The sequence below is a fragment of the Mauremys mutica genome, chromosome 1 (genome assembly GCF_020497125.1).
Source record: "Mauremys mutica isolate MM-2020 ecotype Southern chromosome 1, ASM2049712v1, whole genome shotgun sequence".
In the NCBI taxonomy this organism is placed as follows: Eukaryota; Metazoa; Chordata; order Testudines; family Geoemydidae; genus Mauremys; species Mauremys mutica.
In genome coordinates, this window is record NC_059072.1 from 371,718,488 (window position 1) to 371,741,892 (window position 23,405).

General features: G+C 59.1%; 1 protein-coding gene across 9 annotated transcripts in view; it reads left to right on the plus strand.

Annotated features, from left to right (window-relative positions):
- The window catches only part of TRIM3 (tripartite motif containing 3), a 53,606-nt gene that overhangs the window by 11,607 nt on the left and 18,594 nt on the right, over nt 1–23,405 (plus strand). For 8 of the 9 annotated variants that reach the window (XM_045025496.1, XM_045025514.1, XM_045025529.1 and 5 more), the window contains exons 3-8: nt 13,500–13,737; nt 15,406–15,557; nt 16,031–16,211; nt 17,366–18,089; nt 21,709–21,812; nt 21,884–22,051. In XM_045025496.1, coding sequence (XP_044881431.1) covers nt 13,500–13,737; nt 15,406–15,557; nt 16,031–16,211; nt 17,366–18,089; nt 21,709–21,812; nt 21,884–22,051 — 1,567 coding nt within the window. The remainder of the gene's footprint in view (nt 1–13,499; nt 13,738–15,405; nt 15,558–16,030; nt 16,212–17,365; nt 18,090–21,708; nt 21,813–21,883; nt 22,052–23,405) is intronic. The other variant, XM_045025558.1, reaches the window with a different exon arrangement.

Consider the following 23,405-nt stretch of genomic DNA (forward strand, 5'->3'; position numbering starts at 1 on the left):
GGTCACCACCTCTTTGCCAGGGTCAAGCTGCAGACTCCTCCGCTCCTGGGACCGCTCACTGCAATCCCCAGGGTACTGCAACAGTCCTTCTCTCTGGTCACACACTCCCAGGGGTTAATCAACCCCTGAATCCGTCCCTCTCTGAGCCTTCAGCACGCCTGGTCCTCATTATCGCCCCTTCATTTTACTGCTCCCCAGTCACTTACTGCAGGAAGTGCCATCCACGGGGTGCAGTAGATCCCACCGCTACCACCAGTTGTCACGGAGTCCCCGGGCGATGCTCTGGACCTGCTCCCCACAAAGCCAGTCAGGACTTTGGGGAGCCTCCTCTCCCTTGGAGCAGACTGTCTTCAGGGCAAGAAGCTCACACGGCTTCACCTCCTGGGTCTGACCTTGGAGCATTCAGCATCCTCTGCCCCTCCGTGCGCTTCCCACAGCAAGTCCGCCCAGGCGGGGTCCTGGGGAAGCCAGAGGGTCCTGCACACACCCCAACTTCGCAGTCAGACGTGACTCTCAGCCAGCCAGTAAAACAGAAGGTTTATTAGATGACAGGAAAACGGTCTAAAACAGAGCTTTTAGGTACAGAGAACCGGACCCCTCAGCCGGGTCCATTCTGGGGGGCAGTGAGTCAGATACCCAGGTCTGCACTTATTCCACATCCCCAGCCAGCTCCAGACTGAAACTCTCCAGCCCCTCCTCTGGGCTTTCTCTCTTTCCTGGGCCAGGAGGTCACCTGATCTCTTTGTTCTCTAACACCTTCAGTTGGCACCTTTGCAGGGAAGGGGCCTAGGCCGTTAGTTGCCTGGAGACAGAGTGCTGGCCATTCTCTGTGCAGACACCATCACACTGGTCCCCTAGGGCTCTGCAACAATTATACACTCTGAACTCCCCCACCTAGAGACTTAAGAAATGCATAGGGGAAACAGAGGAACCCACACAGTATTGAGAGAAAACATGAAGAACATTCCCACTTCGTCACACACCCGCTGACCAGAGTTAATTCCCGAAGTAGCCAGCAGGAGACACCGGTGTGGTGAGAGATGCTGGGACACGGGGGTATGTGGTTTTGGCAGAGGGAAGGGGCGCTGGTGTTCTCTACTCCCCAAGTTCGATCTCCCTGGAAGAAAGAACCCAATGGTCATCGCTGCCTGCTGTGTCCTGCATAGCATTTGAGAAGCAAAGGGGGGAACTTGCTTCAGGGGTGGAGGGTTGGACCAGCCAGACACCAGGGCTATGAGATGAGCTCAGCGAGGAAGTACGGCTCAAGGGGGGCTTGAGAGGAACTGTGTGGTGCTGCACATCCGTGCCTGTGCCACTGCCGGTGCGCTAGTCCTAGTCCCACTGGGGCGCGTGCTGCGCCAGGCTGTTCGCTGCTCCTGTGTGGGGAGAGTGCACAAGTCTCTTCCTTTCACGGCCAGCGCGCATTGTCCACACGTGTGGTAAGCCAACAAAGGCTAATTGCTTTATTCAGTGACCAGAGCAGCACCCGACAAACAGTCTGCGCGATGTACTAGTGAATCCTGGGGACCGGAGAGATTTTTGGCACCATATTAAGCAGACAAGGGAAAGGAAGAGTGATGTGCGTCGGCGCTGCACGTGCGTCGGCTGTGGCTCTCCTGGGTCACCGTAGGGGAAGTGGTGGTTTCTGGGCTCTCCCTGGGGTGGAGAGGTGGGAGTAGCCGTGCTGGAGTGGTCTGGGGGTGGGGGGGAAGGACCCAGGCTCACCCACTACTCTGGGTCCCAGCCCAGGGACCCTGCAAACAACAGCTTCCCCTGATCCTCCTTTCTTTCACCACCAGTCTGTCAGGTCCCTGGGCCTCTTCCGCACAGCCTCAGTTCCCTCTGCTCCTGCCTCTGGCTCCACCTCCTCTGCCCTGAGGCTGTGTGGAAAACGGGGGAGTGCAGGGATGTGCTCTGCTTCTGTTCACCCAGGCGCAGAGAGGCCAGCCTGCATTAGCTGAGCTTGGGGGCCACAAGTGCCTGCAGCATCTGTGTTTGCTGCCGGAGAAGCCCTGTTACAGCCTGGTGCAGCTCCCCCTCCTTTACCTGCTGGGCCTTTCTCCGCTCTCCTTCTCCAGGCTGGCTGCAGTGCTCATCCCCCAGGCCCGGTGCAGCGCTGGCTTGCAGCATCTCGTGGAACCCGTCGTCCTGCCACCGTCTCTTCTTCCCTCCTTATCGGGGTCAGTCGCTCCCTGGGTGTGGCAGGGGACTCCCGCAGGGCCACAATGGCTGCAGCTTCAGCTAACAGGCCCGGGGTCCCGAGGTCAGTATTGTTTGTACAGACCATGAGACCCCCCCTTCCCCGGCTCTCCTAAAGCGGTAAGCAGGGTATGATGCCTTGATGCCCCTTCTCCTGCTCCCCCCGAGCAACTGGATCAGAGCGCTGCCAGCACAGCCGCTTCTCCCCACCAGCCCCGGAGATCCAGCATCCCTCGTGAGCGCCAGGCAGGAGCCAGCGGGGCACTGCACCCCCCAGTGGAGAGCTGCTGGGTGTGCTCGCCCCGCAGGGCGACCAGGAGAGGGAATTACAGAAATGAGGGGGTGGGGTGCTTCTGGTCTCTGTGACCCCTGGGCAGTGGAGTTCACAATGGTGGTCAGAATGGGGGCAGTGTGGGACAGCTGCTGGAGGACTGAGGGTCGACATAACACTTGTGCTGCGTCGAGCTCAGTACATTGTCTGTGGCGCGCCGCCGCTGCTCTGGATGTTACGGTGTCAGTGTAATGGCGCTTACGCTGGCGGGAGGCAGCTTCGAGTGTAGACACGTTGTCACAGAGTGTGGGGGAGTCAGGCCCTGCACCCCTGGCTTCCTGTGATTCACCGGGACTCTCAGCCAGCCAGTAAAACGGAAGGTTTATTGGACAACAGGAACACAGTCCAAAACAGAGCTTGTAGGTACACAAACCAGGACCCCTCAGGCAGGTCAGGGAGCTTAGACCGCAGCCCTGGGGCTCCCTCCATTTCCCCAGCCAACTCCAAACTGAAACCCCTCCAGCCGTCTCACCCTGCCACACCCCCGGGCTCCTTCTCCAGCCTTTGTCTGGTTTCCTGGGTGGAAGGTGTCACCTGGCCCCAACCCCCTCCTGGGCTCAGGTTACAGGCTCAGGTATCATCCCTCACGTGAAGTCACCCCTGGTATCCCGTCACCAATGCAGACAGTCCCAGTGAAACTCCCATGCAACATTCCCAGGTCAATCTGCTTCGCTCCCTGCTCCGTCACACCTGTGCACAGCTGGGGTCACGAAAGGTGGTTTCTGTTGGGCTAAAGTTGTAGCATTGACCAGGCCCTAGCCTGTGCTGAGAGCAAACTGTTGTTTTCCCCCCACAGAGTAATGCAAAATACAGGGGGAACTGAGGCAGGACTTAACAAATATTACAGAAAATCCCCCCTCTCTTCCCCTTGGAGACCGAGCTGAGCAGGGTTCCTTTAACCAGCGACCCGGGGCAGTTCAAACCAAGCAGGGTTACCCGTAGGTGGCCCAGCAGCTTTTCCTGGGTCTTGGTCCCTGGCCCGCATGCACCTTCCGGGTCCTCCCAGCTCACCTCAGTTCCCCATCCAGTGCTTGGAACAGTGCCACGCCCTGCCTGGGCACCGGGCTGCTGATGGCGCCAGCAGCAGGGGGCATGTGGGGAGTTGGGGGGCCCTCAGCTCTTTGGCCAACCCAAACCTGCTGCTCCCTTCTCCCCCTCGTCTGCTGGGAGTGAGGGGGGCAGCGACCCACCTGCCTCCATGTGTGGCTGTCCTGGCTGTAGCCTGGAGGGCCCTGGGCTTAGGTGGGGGGAGGGAATGACCTCTGGAGCGGTTAGTCCTAACCCAGCCCTAGCTCTGGGGTCTGGTGCCCCGGGGGCTGGTGAGGCCGGGGACAGGGTGCTCCCCCCCCCCGGTCTCCCATGGGCAGGTCCCTGCTAGAGTCATCCCAGCCCCAGGACTGCGTATGCCAGCCCCCCTCGCCCCTTTGGGGGTGACCTGTTTCCCTCTCCCCAGGCAGCGCCCTCTTGCCTCCCCCCGGGGAGCTGTGCATCAGCCCCTCTGTGCCCTCTCAGTTGAGGAGGGCTTGCTGGAGCCAGCCACGGGCTTGTGGCCACCCGGCCCCACCTCCCCACTTGGAAGCGGGGGGAAGAGTGCTACCAAGTCCAGCCCGAGGGATTAGAACATTTCCACGTGCATCTGACTCTGGGGTCACTGGTCTCGGGGTGCCAAGGGAAGACCAGGTCCCCGACAGACATGAACCCCAGGAAACCGCAGCCCTTTGGCTGAAGGGTCTACGTTTCGCCCCCGTCTAATTCCACATTGCAAATTATCCAAGCATGTTCGTGAAGTGCCACTTCCTGAGGTGGGGGAGGGAGTCCCTGTCTCTCCTGGCTCCTGCAGGTGTCGAGAGAGGAGCTGAGATCATCAAGGTGCCAAGACAACGTAGCAAGTGGCAATGGATGAATCTGAGACAACCCCATGCAAGCCCCGCTCCAGCTCCCAGCCTTGCTCTCACAAGATCAGAGTCTGGGACCCCAATCGCTGTTGCTGAAGGAGAACCCAGCAGGCAGCTGGCTGAGCACCAGGGAAAGGGTCTGCTACACATGCGACCAACAAGAGTGTTACCAACAAAAGTGCTAGTGTAGACAGAGCCTTGGCATATTACAGCAACAGTATTCCCTTCATCAGCCAAACTTGTCATCTCATCAGAGAAAGCTATCCAGTTAGAAGCTGTTCTCCACTGACTGGCATTACAGCAGAACCTCAGAGTTACGAACACCTCGGGAATGGAAGCTGTTCATAACTCTGAACTGTTCATAACTGAACAAAACGTTACGGTTCTTTCAAAAGTTTACAACTGAACATTGACTAAACACAACTTTGAAACTTTACTATGCAGAAGAAGAATGCTGTTTTCCCTTTAATTTTTAGTAGTTTACAATTAACGCAGTACTGTGCTGTATTTGCTTTTTGGGGGGGGGGGGTCTTGTCTCTGCTGCTGCCTGATGTGTACTCTCGGTTCCAAAGGAGGTGTGTGGAACTCTGAGGTTCTACTCTAATTACATCACCCTCCTTTAGTTCTTTATTAATCTAGTCCCATATCAGCTGCTCCATTATCGTGCCCTGGATTGATGTCAGGATGACTGGTCCGTAATTATCTGGGTCATCCCATTTACCCTTTAAAAAACTGGCCCATTCACTTTCTTCCAAGCGTCTGGCACTTCCTCAGTGCTCCGAGTTGGCATCCTTTTGTCTGCGAGAGACGGTGGGAATTGCAGCCTATGATGTAGATGGTTTGCAGTGTCTCGTGTGACTGAATAGTCCAATCTGAGCTTTGCGTCATCGCTGGCAGTTACTGCAAATGTCTGTAACTTGGGAGCTGCTTGCTTCCTACAGGCTCTTTTCTCTTCAAGCTTTGGGGGGCCAGCTTCTCTCATGGGCTTTGATACCCGGATGGAGACGATGGCTCCACTTGTTACGATCACTTGCCAAGATTTCCCATTGGTCAGGATCAATTCCAGATTCCTTCATATCTCACTTGCATGTGTCTTCATAGAGAAGCTTGGGATGTCCTGTTGTTCTTGTTCCCTCTGATAGCTCCCCGTATAGCATGTCCTTGGGTGTGCATCTGTCTTCCAACCTACTCAGATGGCCCAGCCAAAGCACAGTCGTCTTTGCTTGAGCAGGGCTGTCACACTTGGTAAATTTGCCCTTTGAAGAACCTCTGTGTTTGGTGACTTTATCCTGCCATTTGGTGTTGAGTATGCGGCATAATTCTCCAGATGAGCATAAGTTGTCCATGTTTCCCCATCATACATGAGTGCTGAGGATGCAGGAATGGTACACTAGCATTGTGGTCTTGATGGTCAGCTTTGAGTTGTTCCAGGCTCTTTTAGTTAGTCTGCTAAAGGTGGTGGCTGCCTTTCCAATGTGAACATTTAGTTCTTCATCCAGTGAGAGGTGACATTTGGGGGGAAGAGACCATCAAAAAGGACTGGTTTGAAGAAAAGGAAGCGAAACTATTAACTCTCATCAACATTAAGAACACAGCCTATCTGGAACACAACAAGAAGCCAACAAAGTACCAAAGTGAGACTTCAACATGCAAAAACCGAGGTACAGCGAGCAAGCAGACGCTGTGCAAATCATTACTGGATCAAGCTCTGTGAAGAAATACAAACAGCCTCAGACGCAGGTGTCATGGAGTGTGGGAGAGTCAGGGCCCTGCACCCCCCACTTCCTGCGATTCACCAGGACTCTCAGCCAGCCAGCAAAACAGAAGGTTTATTAGACGACAGGAATACAGTCCAAGACAGGTCTTGCAGGTACAGACAACAGGACCCCCTCAGTTAGGTCCATCTGGGGGGCCCCAGGGAGGCCAGAGCTGCAATCCCCAGGGGACCACTCGCTGCAATACCCAGGAGAACCCTGTTACTGCCAAAGTCCTTCTCGCTGGTCACACACTCCCAGGGGTTAATGGCCCCCCAAAACTGTCCCTCTCTGAGCCTTCAGCACACCTGGTTCCCGTCAATACCCTTTCCTTTTACTGCTCCCCAGTCACTTACTGCAGGAAGCGCCATTCACAGGGTGCAGTAGATCCCACCGCTAGCACCTGTTGTGGGGGAGTCAGGACCCTGCACCCCCCACTTCCTGCGATTCAGCATGACTCTCAGCCAGCCAGCAAAACAGAAGGTTTATTAGACGACAGGAACACAGTCCAAGACAGGTCTTGCCGGTACAGACAACAGGACCCCTGTGACGGAGCGATTCTGGCGGGACCCAACTGAGAGTGCCAATTCAGGACCAATTGCTCAAACAGGGCAGTTACAGCCCTAGGCTGGGGTTTTTCCACCTCTAAGGCAAACCAAACCAGCCAGACAAAAAGGACTTTGGTCTCACCCCACTGGCTAACCACAAGTCACACAAGCAATTCCCTTAGACACTCCAGTCTCCCAGTATCACCACCAGTGCACTCGTCCTGGGGATGAATGGTTATGAAAACCAACACCCCAATAAAAGAAAAAGGTTCCCTCAATCCCAAAGGACCAAGCCCCAGACCCAGGTCAATATACACATCAGATCTTACCCACAAATCACGCTGTTGCCAATCCTTTAGAATCTAAAATCTAAAGGTTTATTTACAAAGGGAAAAAGGTAGAGGTGAGAGGTATAATTGGTTAAATGGAATCAATTACATACAGTAATGGCAAAGTTCTTAGTTCAGGCTTGCAGCAGTGCTGGAGTAAACTGCAGGTTCAGATTAAGTCTCTGGAATACACCCCCGCTGGGATGGGTCAACAGTCCTTCGTGCAGAGCTTCAGCTTGTAGCAAAGTCCTTCCAGAGGTCAGAAGCAGGATTGAAGACAAGATGGAGATGAGGCATTAGCCTTATATAGACTTTTCCAGGTGTAAGAATCCCTTTGTCCTCACGGTGGAAACTTACAGCAAAAATGGAGTTTGCAGTCACATGGACAAGTTTCTGCATACTTTGCTGAGTCACAAGGCGTGTATGCCTTCTCTCCATGGGTCAATTGTGTAGCTGATGGCCCTTAATGGGCCATCAAGCCAGCTATGCAGGGCTGACATCAGCTTGTCTGGGACACTTCCCAGAGGCAGAGCATAATACAAAATACAGACAGTACAGAGCCAATACTTATAACTTCAACTACAAAATGATACACAGACATACAGACAGCATAATCATAACCAGCAACCCAGAACCTGGTCTTAGACACCTTATATGACCCCCTTCACTTAAGATTTGGTGCCACTACAGGACCTTGGTTGCAACCCATGTTCTATATGGTCCCCATTTATATCAATAACATCACAACCCCTCAGTCAGGTCCATCTTGGGGGGGGGGGGGCGGGCAGGAAGGCCAGAGCCCTGTCTGGGCTCCCCTCCATTTTCCCAGCTAGCTCTAAACTGAAACTCCCTCCAGCCGTCTCACCCAGCCTCCCCCCGGCTCCTCCCCCAGCCTTTGTCCAGTTTCCTGGGCAAAGGTGTCACCTGGCTCCAACCCCCCTCCTGGTTTTCATGTTACATGCTCAGGTATCTTGCTTCAAGGAAAGTCTTCCATCCCCAATGCAGACAGTCCCGGTAAAACTCCCCTGCAACCTTCCCAGGTCAATACTCCCCTCTCCCTGCTGCGTCACAGGCACCCACACAGTATTCAAAGAAAACATTAAGAACATTCCCTCTTCGTCACAACGGGAGATCTCAAAGGCATGTAGGACGGCCTGAAGAAAGGTCTAGGTTCCACTCTCAAATTGCACATGAAAGCAACTGTCCAGTTTGCCTGGTCCCCTTCGGACAGCTTTGAGATGAAAAGCGGCGTGAAGCAAGGATGTGTTCTTGCACCTACACTCTTTGGAATCCTCTTCCTGGTACTCTTGAACTGTGCGGTTAAGGACATGAAAGATGCAGTGTATCTCCACACAAGATCAGCTGGGAAACTCTTCAACCTGGTCCAACTTTAGTCAAAGACCAAAATAAAAAAGATGCTAATCAGGGAACTTGATGCTGCCCTCACAGCCCACAATGACGATCTACTACAAGAACTCATGGGCCGCCTTTCAGGTGCTTGTCAGGCATTTGCTATCACCATCAGCATGAAGAAAACAGTTATATTAGCACAGGGGGTTCCACAAGATCCTTCAATTACCTTAAATACAAACCAGCTAGGAGGAGTCCCGAAGTTCAGCTGTTTAGGTTCTACAATGAGCATTGATTTGGGGCTTGCTCCTAGGTTTTGCTCTATGGCTGTAATCTTCACTTTGCTAATAATCAGTGTCACAATCAGTGTGGTGGAACATGCGAGTGATCTGCACTATGGGTAGGTCTTTCCTCCTGATGAGAACAAGGTCTAATTGGTGCCAGTGCCTGATTGTGGGGGTTCCCATGACACTCTGTGGCGATCTTTTCCTGTAAAATATTAATTGGAAATGCACATTTGGTTTTGGGCGCAGCGTTCAAGAAGTTGTTGGCTGTTCTCGTTCATCTTGCCAATGCCAAAATGTCCTAGGCAAGCTGGCCATGAGTTGTTGTCTGCGCCGACTCTTGCATTAAAGTCACCAAGGAGGAAGAGTTGCTCAGTTGATGGTATTCTTTTGACAACTTGATGCAAAGAGTTGTAAAATGTACCCTCCTCCGGGCTAGATTTGAGTGCTGGTGCATAGGCGCTAATGATGTTCACAGAGCTGATGGTTGTCTGAAGTTTAAGTGAGATGATACGTTCTGACTTCCCAATGGGTGTTCCTAGGAGTTCCTAGGAGCTTTACCCACTTGTTTCACACAGCGAAACCAACACCGTGCAGACGATTTTCTTCGTTGCTTTTACCTTGCCAAAAGAAGGTGTAATGGGTGTGACGAACTGGGAATGTTCTTCATGTTTTCTCTGAATACCGTGTTGGTGCCTCAGTGTCCCCTCTGCAGTTCTTAATATCTAGGTGGTGGGATCAGGGGGTGTGATTCTGCAGAGGAAGGGGACAGTGCACCTAAATGCCTGGCACTGTCTCCTAGCAACTGATGGCCTGGGCCCTCCTCTGCAAAGGTGCCAACTGAAAGTGTTGGAGACAAAGAGAGCAGGTGACCTCCTGGCCTGGGAAAAGAACTGAGCAGAGAGGAGGGGCTGGAGGGCTTTGGTCAGTCTGGAGCTGGCTGGGGACGAGGAGTGAAATGCAGACGTGGGGGTCTGGCTCACTGCCCCGAGAATAGACCCGGCTGAGGGGACTGGTTCTCTGTATCTACAAGCTCTGTTTTAGACCCTGTTCCTGTTTTACTGGCTGGCTGAGAGTAGTGGTGGGATGGCAGTGGTGGGATGTACTGCACCCCGTGAATGGCACTTCCTGCAGTAAGTGACTGGGGAGCAGTAAAACGAAGGGGGGATAATGAGGACCAGGCGTGCTGAAGGCTCAGAGAGGGACGGTTTCAGGGGGCGATTAACCCCTGGGAGTGTGTGACTAGCGAGAAGGACGGTTGGAGTAACGGGATCCCCCTGAGGGCTGCAGGGAGCAGTCTCGGGGCGGAGGCGCTGGCCGCTCGACCCTGGGGGAGAGAAGGATTTTTGCAGTAGCAGGGTTCCCCTGGGGATTGCAGGAGCAGTTCCAGGGGCGGGGGAGGCTGCAGCTCGACCCTGGCAGAGAGGTGGTGACCATGAGGAGGGCTGGCACACCAGGGGTTCTTCCTGGGAACCATGGGGGAGCCAAGAGCACGCAGGCCTGTGAGTCCAGAGCCGCTTGGGAGCGGTGCAGTGATGGCCTGTCACCATCCCCTTGAGAAGGACATTGTGATCCTGTGCACACAGAGAGGGTGACGCATGGGGAAGTTCACCCAGGCACAGTTAATCGTGCAGCTGGAGGAGGAGGACAAGGACCGCTCTGAGGAGCAGATTCCTGACCCAGATGGGGCTACAAGAGGATCTGGGAGCAGCTGGAGCAGCCGCCAGGGATCCCGGAGAGTCTGGTCCCCAACCAGACGAGGGTCTTCACGCTCGGGTTCCCCACCAGGGGATCGGAGACGGATGGGATGGGAGCAGAGCCCGAGAGAGCGAGAGGCCGTGAGAGAGAGCAAGAGCCCGAGGAAAAGCTGCAGGAGAAGCAGCAGCAGCCTGGACTGGCGATGGTGGAGCGGGGAGACATAGGGGGCTGCCCGGGGTCAGTGGGGAAACACGCCTGGGGTGGTGAGACCCTGGGACAGAGAGAACTGGGGTGGTGAGACCCGGGGACAGAGAGAACCGTGGTGGTGCAGCCGCAGATGCTGAGGGGCTGTGGGACCTGGGTGAAGGTCCCCGGGGTGAAGCCCCTCGCCCTGCCTATGGCCCGAATCCCTGTGCAGACCCAGGAGGGGTCGGGCTGGCTGGTCGTTGGGGTTCTCCGGGATATCGGCTGGGAGGCCCTGTTGGGGGGTGACTGTGTCTCCTTGGGACAGGATCCAGGCCCTGCTCCTGTAACGGCCGAGGGTTTGAATTCAAATCCAGGGGACCAATTGGCTAGGATGGAAATGGTCAGTGAAAATGCAAATCACCCGGCTGGCAGGGGGGAGGGGCTGCTGGGCTCAGGATACCTGCCTGCCTGTAACCAGCCCCCTGGGGCTGAGTGGGACAAAGGGATGTTCCCTGCCCCCCTGCACCGGAGAGGGGGCTCACGCTGGCTCTGATGCTGTGACCAGAGCAGAGAGCTCTGGTCTCGAGCGGGGGGGAACTGAGATCCCAGCTGAGTGGGGGGACACCCAGGCAGGGCAGGTCGGCTGCCAACCAGGTTTGCCTGGTCCAGCCGTGCTGCTGGGAAGTGGTTACACAGCAGGGAGGGAGCTACCAGGGACAGGGCTCAGGGGGGCTGTGACCCCAGGCCCAGCCAGCGAGAGGGAGCAGGTCCCACTCCCTGCCCCAGCAGCTGAATCCCAGCCCGAGCTGCACAGGGATCCCTCCTTGGAGAAGCTGAGGGAACTTGCTGGCCCCAGCGCTGCAAACCCCCTTGGGGACGGCTGCAGGGACAGAGTCCTGCGGGAGAAGGGATTCCTGTACCGGGAATGGGCTCCCCAAGGGGAAGTGGAACTGGGGGGGATCGGGAGGCAGCTGGGGGTGCCCCAGGAATCCACAGGGTTCTTCCCTCCCGAGCTGCTGGATGGGAGGAGAGCGAGGGGACCCCAGGACCTGGAAGGGGAGGATTGGGAGGAGAAGGGGGCAGACCCCCTGGGGGATCTCTTCCCTGAGGTGGGAGCCAATCTCCCCATCAGGTGTTCCCCGTTCAGAGTCACTGGGGAAGCAGCCCAGAACCTGGAGAGAGAGGTCAGGGACCTGCTGGCTTTAGATGGGATCCAGCCGTTCAACAGCCCATGGGCCTCACCCGCGGGGCTGGTCCCAAGGGAGACGGGATGATCTGGTTCTGTGGGGACTATCGGAAGCTTAAAGCCATCGCAGTGTCTGATGCCGACCCCATGCCTAGGCCTGGGGAGAGTCTAGACAAGCCGAGGGGGATGGAGAACCTGGCCCTGCCATACACTGATAACATGGGCATCTCTAGCCAGACCTGGGAGGAACAGGTGTCCCAGGTGAAGAGGAGCCAACGCCAAGCTCCTGAGGTGGAGCCTGCTCCTGCAGGACTATGACATGGACGTGGTCCACGTGAAGGGAAGCGCCAACCTGATAGCGGACGCGCTGCCCCGGAGAGGGGGCCCTGAACTTCCCCGGGTCACTGGGCAGAGTGACCCCGCTCAGTTCAGTCTCGGAGGGGGGAGAGATGTGACCCAGCAGGGAGGGGGGCGGATTGACCTGGGAACGTCGTCTGGTTTTACTGGGGCTGTCTGCATGGGGGAGGGGAGAGCAGGGGGTGACTGAGCCGGGAGGGGGGTGGGGCGAGCCTGGGAAACTGGACAAAGGGAGAGGGGAGAAGGAGGGGAGAGCCGGCTGGAGGGGTTTTTGGTGTCAGTTTTGGGCTGGCTGGGAGGAGGCAGGAACCCCAAGTCTGGGGTCTAAGCGCCTTGCCCCCCAGAGGGACCTGGCTGAGGGGTCCTGGTTCTACCTACAAGCCGGGTGCCGCGCTGGGTCTGCTCTCCCTGCCCCTCCCGGGTGCCGCGCTGGGTCTGCTCTCCCTGACCCCCCCGGGTGCCGCGCTGGGTCTGCTCCCCCTGCCCCCCCCCGGGTGCCACACTGGCTCCGCTCCCCCTGCCCCCCCCGGGTGCCGCGCTGGGTCTGCTCCCCCTGCCCCCCCCGGGTGCCGCGCTGGGTCTGCTCTCCCTCCCCCCCCCGGGTGCCGCGCTGGGTCTGCTCCCCCTGCCCCCCCCGGGTGCCGCGCTGGCTCCGCTCCCCCTGCCCCCCCCCGGGTGCCGCGCTGGCTCCGCTCCCCCTGCCCCCCCGGGTGCCGCGCTGGCTCCGCTCCCCCTGCCCCCCCCGGGTGCCGCGCTGGCTCCGCTCCCCTGCCCCCCCTGGGTGCCGCGCTGGCTCCGCTCCCCCTGCCCCCCCCGGGTGCCGCGCTGGGTCCGCTCCCCCTGCCCCCCCGGGTGCCGCGCTGGGTCCGCTCCCCCTGCCCCCCCGGGTGCCGCGCTGGGTCTGCTCCCCCAGGTTCCTGCCCGGGGAGAGTGACCAGGCTGGACTGGTCCAGGGGCGATGAGAGAGAGACTCTGGAGTGGGGCAGAGAAGCCGCTTGGGGGGAGCTGTCATTTGGGTGTCTCAGGGCGTGACTGTCCGCACACCCCTGCAGTGATGTTCACTTTATCTCCCTCTGCCTCGTCTCCCCCCCGCTGCCCCGCTGCCCCGCACCCGCTCACCTGTCCGTCCGTCTGTCCTACCCCATTGCCAGGGTTCGTGGCCGGCTCGCCTCTGGGAGCTGCCCGCGGCCCGGCCTGCACTTGTCTGTCCGGATCTCCCCCTCCCCGCCTGACTGTCTCTCCCTCCCCCCGTCTGTCTGGTCCATCCCCCACCTCTCCCCCAGCATAGCCCCGCTTGTTCGGTGCCGGCCAGCCGGGCTCCCTGGCAGCCTCCCCGCCGCACTGGGAATCCTGACCCTCCCGTTCTGCCCGCTCTGCCCCAGGTGTCTCCAGAACTATATCCCGCCCCAGAGCCTCACCCTGTCCTGCCCCGTCTGCCGCCAGACCTCCATCCTGCCCGAGCAGGGCGTGGCCGCGCTGCAGAGCAACTTCTTCATCACCAACCTCATGGAGGTGCTGCAGCGCTCCCCCGAGGGCAGCAGCCGCCCCGACGCCGCCGTGCTGGACCCCGTCAGCGCCGTCACTGGCCAGCCGCTCTCCTGCCCCAACCACGAGGGCAAGGTGGGTGCCCCTGGCCTGGACAGGAGCCCCGGGGGGAAGTGGGGAGAGAGGACCAGGGTGACCCCGTTTCCTGGGGAGGTGGGTGCCCCTGGCCTGGACAGGAGCCCCGGGGGGGGGGGAGGACCAGGGAGACCCCGTTTCCTGGGGAGGTGGGTGCCCCTGGCCTGCACAGGAGCCCCGGGGGGAAGGGGGGAGAGAGGACCAGGGTGACCCCGTTTCCTGGGGAGGTGGGTGCCCCTGGCCTGGACAGGAGCCCCGGGGGGAGGGGGGGAGAGGACCAGGGTGACCCCGTTTCCTGGGAGGTGGGTGCCCCTGGCCTGGACAGGAGCCCCGGGGGGGGGGGAGGACCAGGGTGACCCCGTTTCCTGGGGAGGTGGGTGCCCCTTGCTGGGGGGTGGGCCTGGACAGGAGCCCCGGGGGGGGGGGGAGGACCAGGGTGACCCCGTTTCCTGGGAGGTGGGTGCCCCTGGCCTGGACAGGAGCCCCGGGGGGGGGGGAGGACCAGGGTGACCCTGTTTCCTGGGGAGGTGGGTGCCCCTGGCTGGGGGGAGGGCCTGGACAGGAGCCCCAGGGAGGGGGGGGGAGAGGACCAGGGTGACCCCGTTTCCTGGGGAGGTGGGTGCCCCTGGCCTGGACAGGAGCCCCGGGGGGGGGGGGAGCGGACCTGGGGGACCCCCTATCCTGGGGAGGTGGGTGCCCCTGGCCTGGACAGGAGCCCCGGGGGGGGGAGGACCAGGGTGACCCCGTTTCCTGGGGAGGTGGGTGCCCCTGGCCTGGACAGGAGCCCCGGGGGGGGGAGAGGACCAGGGTGACCCCGTTTCCTGGGGAGGTGGGTGCCCCTGGCCTGGACAGGAGCCCGGGGAGGGGGGGGGACAGGACCAGGGTGACCCCGTTTCCTGGGGAGGTGGGTGCCCCTGGCCTGGCCAGGAGCCCCGGGGGGGGGGGGGGACCAGGGTGACCCCGTTTCCTGGGGAGGTGGGTGCCCCTGGCCTGGACAGGAGCCCCGGGGGGGGGAGAGGACCAGGGTGACCCCGTTTCCTGGGGAGGTGGGTGCCCCTGGCCTGGACAGGAGCCCGGGGAGGGGGGGGGACAGGACCAGGGTGACCCTGTTTCCTGGGGAGGTGGGTGCCCCTGGCCTGCACAGGAGCCCCGGGGTGGGGGGGGAGAGGACCAGGGTGACCCCGTTTCCTGGGGAGGTGGGTGCCCCTGGCCTGCACAGGAGCCCGGGGAGGGCGGGGGAGAGGACCAGGGTGACCCCGTTTCCTGGGGAGGTGGGTGCCCCTGGCCTGCACAGGAGCCCCGGGGGGGGGGGGAGAGGACCAGGGTGACCCCGTTTCCTGGGGAGGTGGGTGCCCCTGGCCTGCACAGGAGCCCGGGGAGGGCGGGGGAGAGGACCAGGGTGACCCCGTTTCCTGGGGAGGTGGGTGCCCCTGGCCTGGACAGGAGCCCGGGGTGGGGGGGGAGAGGACCAGGGTGACCCGGTTTCCTGGGGAGGTGGGTGCCCCTGGGAGAAAGGGCTTGGCCAGGGTGAACCCGGTTTTCAGGGAGCTGAATGACAGAGTGAGGGGGGCTTTCTGGGCTGGTTCCAGCCGCCTCCCCCTCCCCCCGGACCTGGCCAGCCAGGGCGGGGGGCCCTGCAGCCCCTGACCGCCCGCTCCGCGCCCCCAGGTGATGGAGTTCTACTGCGAGTCGTGCGAGACGGCCATGTGCCGCGAGTGCACGGAGGGCGAGCACCGGGAGCACGTCACCGTGCCGCTGCGCAACGTGGTGGAGCAGCACAAGGCCTCGCTGCAGCAGCAGCTCGACGCCATCAAGAGCCGGTAGGGGCCCCCCGGGGGGAGGGGAAGGGGCTGTGGTGCTAAGGAGCTGCCCCCCCTCTGGCTGCCCCAGCTGATGATGAGTGGGGGCTGTGGGGAGGGGCTGCCCCCCGGGTGATGGCCCCGCCCCCCGCAAGCTGCCCCAGCTGACGTCTGGGAGGGTGGGGGCCGGGGGTGAGGGGCTGCCCCGTGGGAGCTGGAGGGAGGCCCCGCCCCCCTGGGTGACAGCCCCACCCCCCACAAGCTGCCCTAGCTGACGTCTGGGAGGGTGGGGGCCGGGGGGAGGCCCCACCCCCCTAGGTGACATCCCCGCCCCCTGCAGGCTGCCCCAGCTGATGTCAGGGAGGGTGGGGGCTGGGGGGGAGGGGCTGCCCCGTGGGAGCCGAGGGGGGGGCTGCCCATGGGGGCTGGGGGAAGGGGCTGCCCCATGGGAGCCGGGGGGGCTGCCCCCCGGGTGACGGCCCCGCCCCCCGCAGGCTGCCCCAGCTGACAGCCGCTATCGGGCTGGTGAGCGAGATCAGCAAGCAGCTCATGGAGCGGAAGAACGCCGCGGTGGGCGAGATCAGCGGCTCCTTTGCGGAGCTGGAGCAGGCCCTGCAGCAGCGCAAGGGGCTGCTCGTGCGTGACCTGGAGGCCACCTGCAGCGCCAAGCAGAAGGTAACCCGGCCCCGGCCTCGGCCTCGGCTTCTCCATGTGCCCTGGTCTGGCTGGGGCCAGCCCCTCTCCCCTGACCCCAGCCAGACCCTCAGAGCCCCCAGCCCCTGCCTCTCAGCGAGTGCCCCTGGTGGGACCCCGGCGGGAGACTTGTACCCAAAGGGAGCCAGGCACCCCCCGGCCTGACTCTGCAGTGACTCCGCCCACAGGAACAGCAGCCCTGCAGCCCCCCACTTCACAACCCCCTCCTCCGGTCGCACCGGCTGGCTCCCTGCAGAGCGGGGCCCATCCCTGGGCATTAGTTGGTAGCTGCCAGATGTCCAGGCAGTTGGAGGGGCCGTTGTCTTGTGGGGCTCCCCATGGCCGTGGGCCCCAGGCACCCAGGCGCAGTCACAGCCGATCCCTGGGTTTCTGCCAACCACCTTTCCCCACCTAGTGAGCCACGTACAACCCAGGGGAAACTGAGGCACACAATATTTATCTAAAATATTATGAAAAATTCCCACTCTGTCACAGCCCCCCACCCCCTCCAGACCTGCCTGACCCACCCAGCACCTCCAGTGCCCCCTGCACATACACCCCATAGACCCTGCCATGCAGAGCAACCTGTGAGACAAGTACAAGGAAGTGCCCCCCCCCAGGCAAGGCAGGGCCAGGTGGATGCCAAGCTACAAAAAGCTCAGAGGGACAGTGCTGCCCCCCATGCTCCACACGGCCCTGCAGCCCCAGGGGGGGCAGCATTGTCCCTCTGAGCTTTCTGTAGCTGGGCATCCACCTGGCTGCCTTGCCCATGCCCTGCTGGCTGCCCCCGCCCTGCCCCCCAGCCCCACCTGTGCCCGGCTGGCTGACCCCGCCCTGCCCCCCAGCCCCACCTGTGCCCGGCTGGCTGACCCCGCCCTGCCCCCCAGCCCCACCTGTGCCCGGCTGGCTGACCCCGCCCTGCCCCCCAGCCCCACCCCTGCCCCCCAGCCCCACCTGTGCCCGGCTGGCTGACCCCTCCCTGCCCCCCAGCCCCACCCCTGCCCCCCAGCCCCACCTGTGCCCGGCTGGCTGCCCCCGCCCCCGAGCCCAGCCCCACCCCTGCCCCCCAGTCCCGCCCCTGCCCCCCTGGCTGCCCCTGCCCCCCAGCTGCCCTGGCTGATGTCCCCCTTCCCCAGGTGCTGCAGGCCCAGCTGGATGCCCTGCGGCAGGGCCAGGAGAACATCCTGAGCAGCTGCACGTTCACGGAGCAGGCGCTACACCACGGCACGGAGACGGAGGTGCTGCTGGTGAAGAAGCAGATGAGTGAACGGCTCAGCGCGCTGGCAAGCCAGGAGTTCCCCGAGCAGCCGCAGGAGAATGACCAGCTGGACTACGTGGTGGAGACGGACGGCGTCCGCAAGTCCATCCTCAACCTGGGCGTGCTCATCACCACCAGCGCCATCGCCCACAAGACGGTGGCCACGGGTGAGGGGCTGCGGCACGCGGTGGTGGGGCAGCCCTCCTCCCTCACCATCACCACCAAGGACAAGGACGGCGAGCTGGTGCGCAGCGGCAGCGCCAGCCTGCAGGCCCAGGTGACGGCGCCCGACGGCGGCCGGGCTGAGGCCGAGGTGCTGGACAACAAGAACGGCACCTACGAGCTGGTGTACACGCCGCGGCAGGAGGGCGACTTCCTGCTCTCCATCCTGCTCTACGGGCAGCCCATCAGGGGCAGCCCCTTCCGCACTAAGGCCCTCAAGGCCTGCGACGTGCCTCCCTCGCCCGACGACGTCAAGCGCCGCGTCAAGTCCCCTAGCAGCGGGCACATCCGGCAGAAGGCCGTGCGGCGCCCCTCCAGCATGTATGGCAGCGGCAAGAAGAAGGAGAACCCCATCGAGGACGAGCTCATCTTCCGCGTAGGTGAGCGCGGGGGCCGGGAAGTGAGGGGAAGTTGGGGGTGCTGGGGCCGGGGGCTTGGAGAGGAGAGGGTCCTGCAGGGGGCACAGAGCTCGTTGGGCCGCCTCAGCCTTCCCAGAAATGGCCAGGGACTGCCCCAGCCCCGCTCGGCGTGACACCTCTGGGGCAGCGTCTCCCCTCAGGGCACCTGTCCCCGCTTCGGCACCTCCTGGGTCTGACCTCGGAGCGTCCAGCCCCCTGCTCACCCCGGGAGCTCCCCGCAGCGAGTCCCCCTGGGCGGGACCCCTGGGGGAGCCTCACCCCCAAAGGGCCCTGCCCCCCACGCGCAGCCAGCCGTGACTCCCAGCCCGCGTGTGACAGACGGGTTCTTATCGTGGGGAGCCCAGCGCAGAACAGAGCTTGGCAGCACCGAGATCAGGGACCTTCGGCAAACTCCATGGGGGGATCCAGAGCCCTGGGCCCTCGCCCCCAGTCCCCAACCAGGGGACTGACTCGCTTCCAGCTGCCCAGCCTCCATCACGCCCGTTGCCCTCTTCCCTCCTTTGTCCCTAACCGGGTCCAGCAGGTCACCTGGGCTGCACCAGCCCCCCTTGCAGAGGAGGGGACCCGGCCAGCAGCTGCCAGGCTACGAGTGGTCGCCCCATCTCAAAAAGGCAACAGAAATGATGAGGGGTGTGGAACAGCTTCCGTATGAGGAGAGATTAATAAGACTGGGACTTTACAGCTTGGAAAAGAGACGACTAAGTGGGGCTATGACAGAGGTCTATAAAATCATGGCTGGTGCAGAGAAAGTCAATAAGGACGTGTTATTTACTCCTCCTCATAACGCAAGAACTAGGGGTCACCAAATGAAATTAATAGGCAGCAGGTGTAACACATACAAAAGGAAGTATTTTTTCACACAACACACAGTCAACCTGTGGAACTCTTTGCCAGAGGATGTTGCGAAGGCCAAGACTATAACAGGGTTCAACAAAGAACTAGATAAGTTCATGGAGGACGGGTCCATCAAGGGCTATCAGCCAGGATGGGCAGGGATGGTGTCCCTAGCCTCTGTTTGCCAGAAGCTGGGAATGAGCGACAGAGGATGGATCACTTGATGATTCCCTGTTCTGTTCATTCCCTCAGGGGCACCTGGCACTGGCCACTGTTGGTAGACAGGAAACTGGGCTAGATGGTGTGACGGTGCTGCCCGTGGGAGCCAGCTGAGGTCACTCAATCAGGGTGAACTGCAAACCAAACAGGACAGACAAACCCCAAATGCTGGTGGTTATTCCAATACTTAGATTTACCAACCAGCACAAAACAGCTTCTATAGCACCTCACTGGTCACTTAGAGTCCAAACCCTGCAGTTCCCTTAAAGTGCCCAGCCTCAGGCCTCCGTCCAGACACACCTGTCAGATATGATGATGATTCCTAAAAATCTGATCTCATCATATAAAAGAAAAAGTTCTTCCAATCCCAAAGGATCAGCCACACACCCAGGTCCAATTATAACTTAGATCTTACCCAAAATACACGCTACAGCCAATTCTTAGTAACTAAGCTAAAATTTATTTAAAAAGAAAAGCGAGAGAGTGTTGGTTAAAGATCAATATACAGACAGACTTGAATTCAATTCTTGAGGTTCAGATACACAGCAGAGAGGAGTTTGTAGTTGCCAAAAGTCCTTTTAGAAATAGTCCAGAGGTTATAATCCAATGTCCATATTCAGGGTGGCTCCAGTCAGTCACTGGGGATATCAATCCTTATGGCTTAAGGTTTCCCCCTCTTGAAACCCAAAGCAGATCTGAGATGAAGCAGGATCGTGTCCCAGGTTCTTATACATTTCCAGCAGCCTTTTGGCCTGAGAACACAATAGGCTTAACTCCTTCTCCCAAATATCCTGGCAATTAGCACAGGGTAATTTATCCATTAAACAGTTCAGATACAGGTGACCACAACCTTCAAAGAGACACACAGACAATAACACTATTTCACGCAAGTGTCTTCCTAAATGTTAATATTCCCTTTTGGTCTTTGAATCAAAGCCATAGCAATAGACAAGACTTGTTTGCTGACATCCCAAGCCCTGAGCAAACATCTCCCCTTCTACCTCTAACAATGTGGCTGCATTTCCCAGATCTGTTCATTTAGTATCTTCCTAACCAGTTTCTAAAATTCGGCCCTGGGGCAGGTCAGTCTGTGAGCTAATTAACTCTTTCTGGCCCTGTCACCTTTCAATGAGATGTTATATTACACTCATAATGTTACAATGGATCCTTGGTCTGACCCATTGTGGCTGCTCTTATGGTCACACCTTAGCAGTGATCAGATGACGAACATAGCCAGCCTCAGTGTGAATGTGGCAGGAGCTCAGGCTCGCTCTGAGGATAGGCAAAGAGCAACGTAAGATTGTAGACAGGTTAGATGTCTTCCAGTCGGCAGGGCCCGATGAAACTCACCCTAGAACACTCCAGGAGCCGGCTGAAGAGATTGCCGAGCCATTGGCCGGTAGCTTGGAGAACTTCTGGAGGACCAGAGAGATTCCAGAGACTGGAAATGGTCAAATGTAGTTGTCAGGGATCCACAGGCTGGTGCCCTGTGCCAGCTCCAGGACAGCTGCTAGCAGACCCCTGCAGGGAGTCAGCCCCCTCCGGGTCACACTCGCTGGGGTCAGCCCCTCAGCTCCCCTGCCAGGGACCAACCTTCAGAGCCCCCAGCCCCCGCGACACGCTGGGAGCCCCCTCAGCGAGTGCCCCTGGTGGGACCCGGCAGGAGACTTGTACCCAAAGGGAGCCAGGCACCCCCCAGCCTGACTCTGCAGTGACTCCGCCTGTGGGAACAGCAGGGGGGCGCCTGGGAGTCTGGACCGAGCAATTGAGTCCTGGGTTAGCGCCGGGTCGGATCAGAGCCCAGAGCCCCCCGGCCCCTCTGTAATCCCCTTTCAGGAGCGTGTCCTTGTGCCACCCATCCTTAACACCCCCGTCCCCTCCTCTGCCTTTGCTGTCCAGCTGGTCACACCGGCTGGCTGCCTGCGGAGGGGGGCCCATCCCTGGTGTAGGTGCCAAATGTCCGGGCAGTTGTCTTCTGGGCCTCTCCGTGGGCCCAGGCCCCAGCCAGCCAGCACAGTCCATCACATCAGGACCTATCTATAAAAAGGAGAATAACCCAGGGAATTACAGACCAGTCACTTAACCTCAGGACCCGGAGAGGTAAATGGAGCAAATAATCAATCGGTTTGTAAGCATCTAGAAGAGAATAAGGCGATAAGGAACAGTCAGCCTGGATTTGCCAAGAACAAATCGTATCAAACCAACCTTCTCTGACAGGGTAACAAGGAGGAGGGAGAAGAATTGTTCTTGTTAACCTCTGAGGACAGGACAAGAAGCAATGGGCTCAAATTGCAGCCAGGGCGGTTTAGGCTGGACATTAGGAAAAGCTTCCTGTCAAGGTGGCTAAGCACGGGAATAAATTGCCCAGCGAGGTTAGACAAACACCTGTCAGGGATGGTCCTGCCCTGAGTGCAGGGGACTGGCTAGCTGACCTCTCGAGTCCCTCCGGTCCTACCCTGCTGTGATTCTGTGCCCGCTCCCCGCGCCCCTCCTGCCTGAAGCCCCTCACCCTGTGTTCTGCCTGTAGGAAGCCGAGGCCGGGAGAAGGGGGAATTCACCAACCTGCAGGGCATCTCCACCTCCAGCTCCGGTCGCATCGTGGTGGCTGACAGCAATAACCAGTGTGTGCAGGTAGGGACTTGTCGGCTCCTGCCCCTACCCCCCAGCTTCCCCCACTGACCGCCCTGCTCTGCCCCTGCCAGGTCTTCTCCAACGAGGGCCAGTTCCGGCTGCGCTTCGGCGTGCGGGGCCGCTCCCCCGGGCAGCTGCAGCGCCCTACCGGTGTCACGGTTGACATGAACGGGGACATCATCATCGCCGACTACGACAACCGCTGGGTCAGCATCTTCTCCCCCGAGGGCAAGTTCAAGGTGAGAGGGCAGGGCAGAGCGTGACCAGGCGGGCTGGTTAGTGCCCACAGGGGACACAATCAAGGGAGAGAAAGAAGGTGGGTTTGGGTGTCTCCCTCCCCCTGGCAGACAGGGAGCATATGTATACTGGGGCAAAGGAAACACTTTGAAACCCACTTCACAACTGGCCTGTGGAACGCTGCCACTAGGGCCCCCTGAGCCAGGAGCCGAGCAGGACAAATCTGAGGAACTGTCCCAGACTGAGGTGTCACTAGTGGAGGTTTGGGAACAAATTGATAAACTAAACAGTAACAAGTCACAGGCCCAGACGGGATTCACCCGAGAGTTCTGAAGGAAACCAAATGTGAAATTGCAGAACTACTCACGGTGGTAGGTAACCTATATACCAGATGACTGGAGGATAGCTAATGTGATGCCAATATTTTAAAAGGGCTCCAGAGGTGCCCCCGGCAATTACAGGCCAATGAGCCTGACTTCAGTACCGGGCAAACTGGTTGAAACTATAGTAAAGAGCAGAATTGTCAGACACGGATTGGTAACTGGTTAAAAGACAGGGAACAAAGGGTAGGGATAAATGGTCAGTTTTCAGAATGGAGAGAGGTAAATAGTGGTGTCCTCCAGGGATCTGTACTGGGACCAGTCCTATTCAACATATTCATAAATGATCTGGAGAAAGGGGTAAACAGAGCGGTGGCAAAATTTGCAGATGATACTAAACTGCTCAAGATAGTTCCGTCCCAGGCAGACTGCGAAGAGCTACAAAGAGATCCCACAAAACTGGGTGACTGGGCAACAAAATGGCAGATGAAATTCAGTGTTAATAAGTGCGAAGTAATGCACGTTGGAAAACATAATCCCAACTAATCAATACAAAAACTAAATCAATTTGTTAGTCTCTAAGGTGCCACAAAGACTCCTTGTTGTTATTACAAAAACTAATTTCCCCCAGCTAAATACTCCCACCTTCTTGTCAACTGTTTGAAATGGGCCACCCTGATTACATTAGCCTCATTAACCCCACAAAACTGATTTCCACCCCTTCTTGTCAACTGTTGAGAACAGCCCACATCCAACTTTAATTGAATTGGCTCATTAGCACTGACCCCCCACTTGGTAAGGCAACTCCCATCTTTTCATGTACTGTGTATATAAACCTGTATTTTCCATTGCATGTGTCTGATGAAGTGGGTTCTAGCCCACGAAAGCTTATGCCCAAATAAATTTGTTAGTCTGTAAGGTGCCACAAGGACTCCTTGTTGTTTTTATAATCCCAACTATACCTATAAAATGATGGGGTCTGTGTTAGCTGTTACCACTCAAGAAAGAGATCTTGGAGTCATTGTGGAGAGTTCTC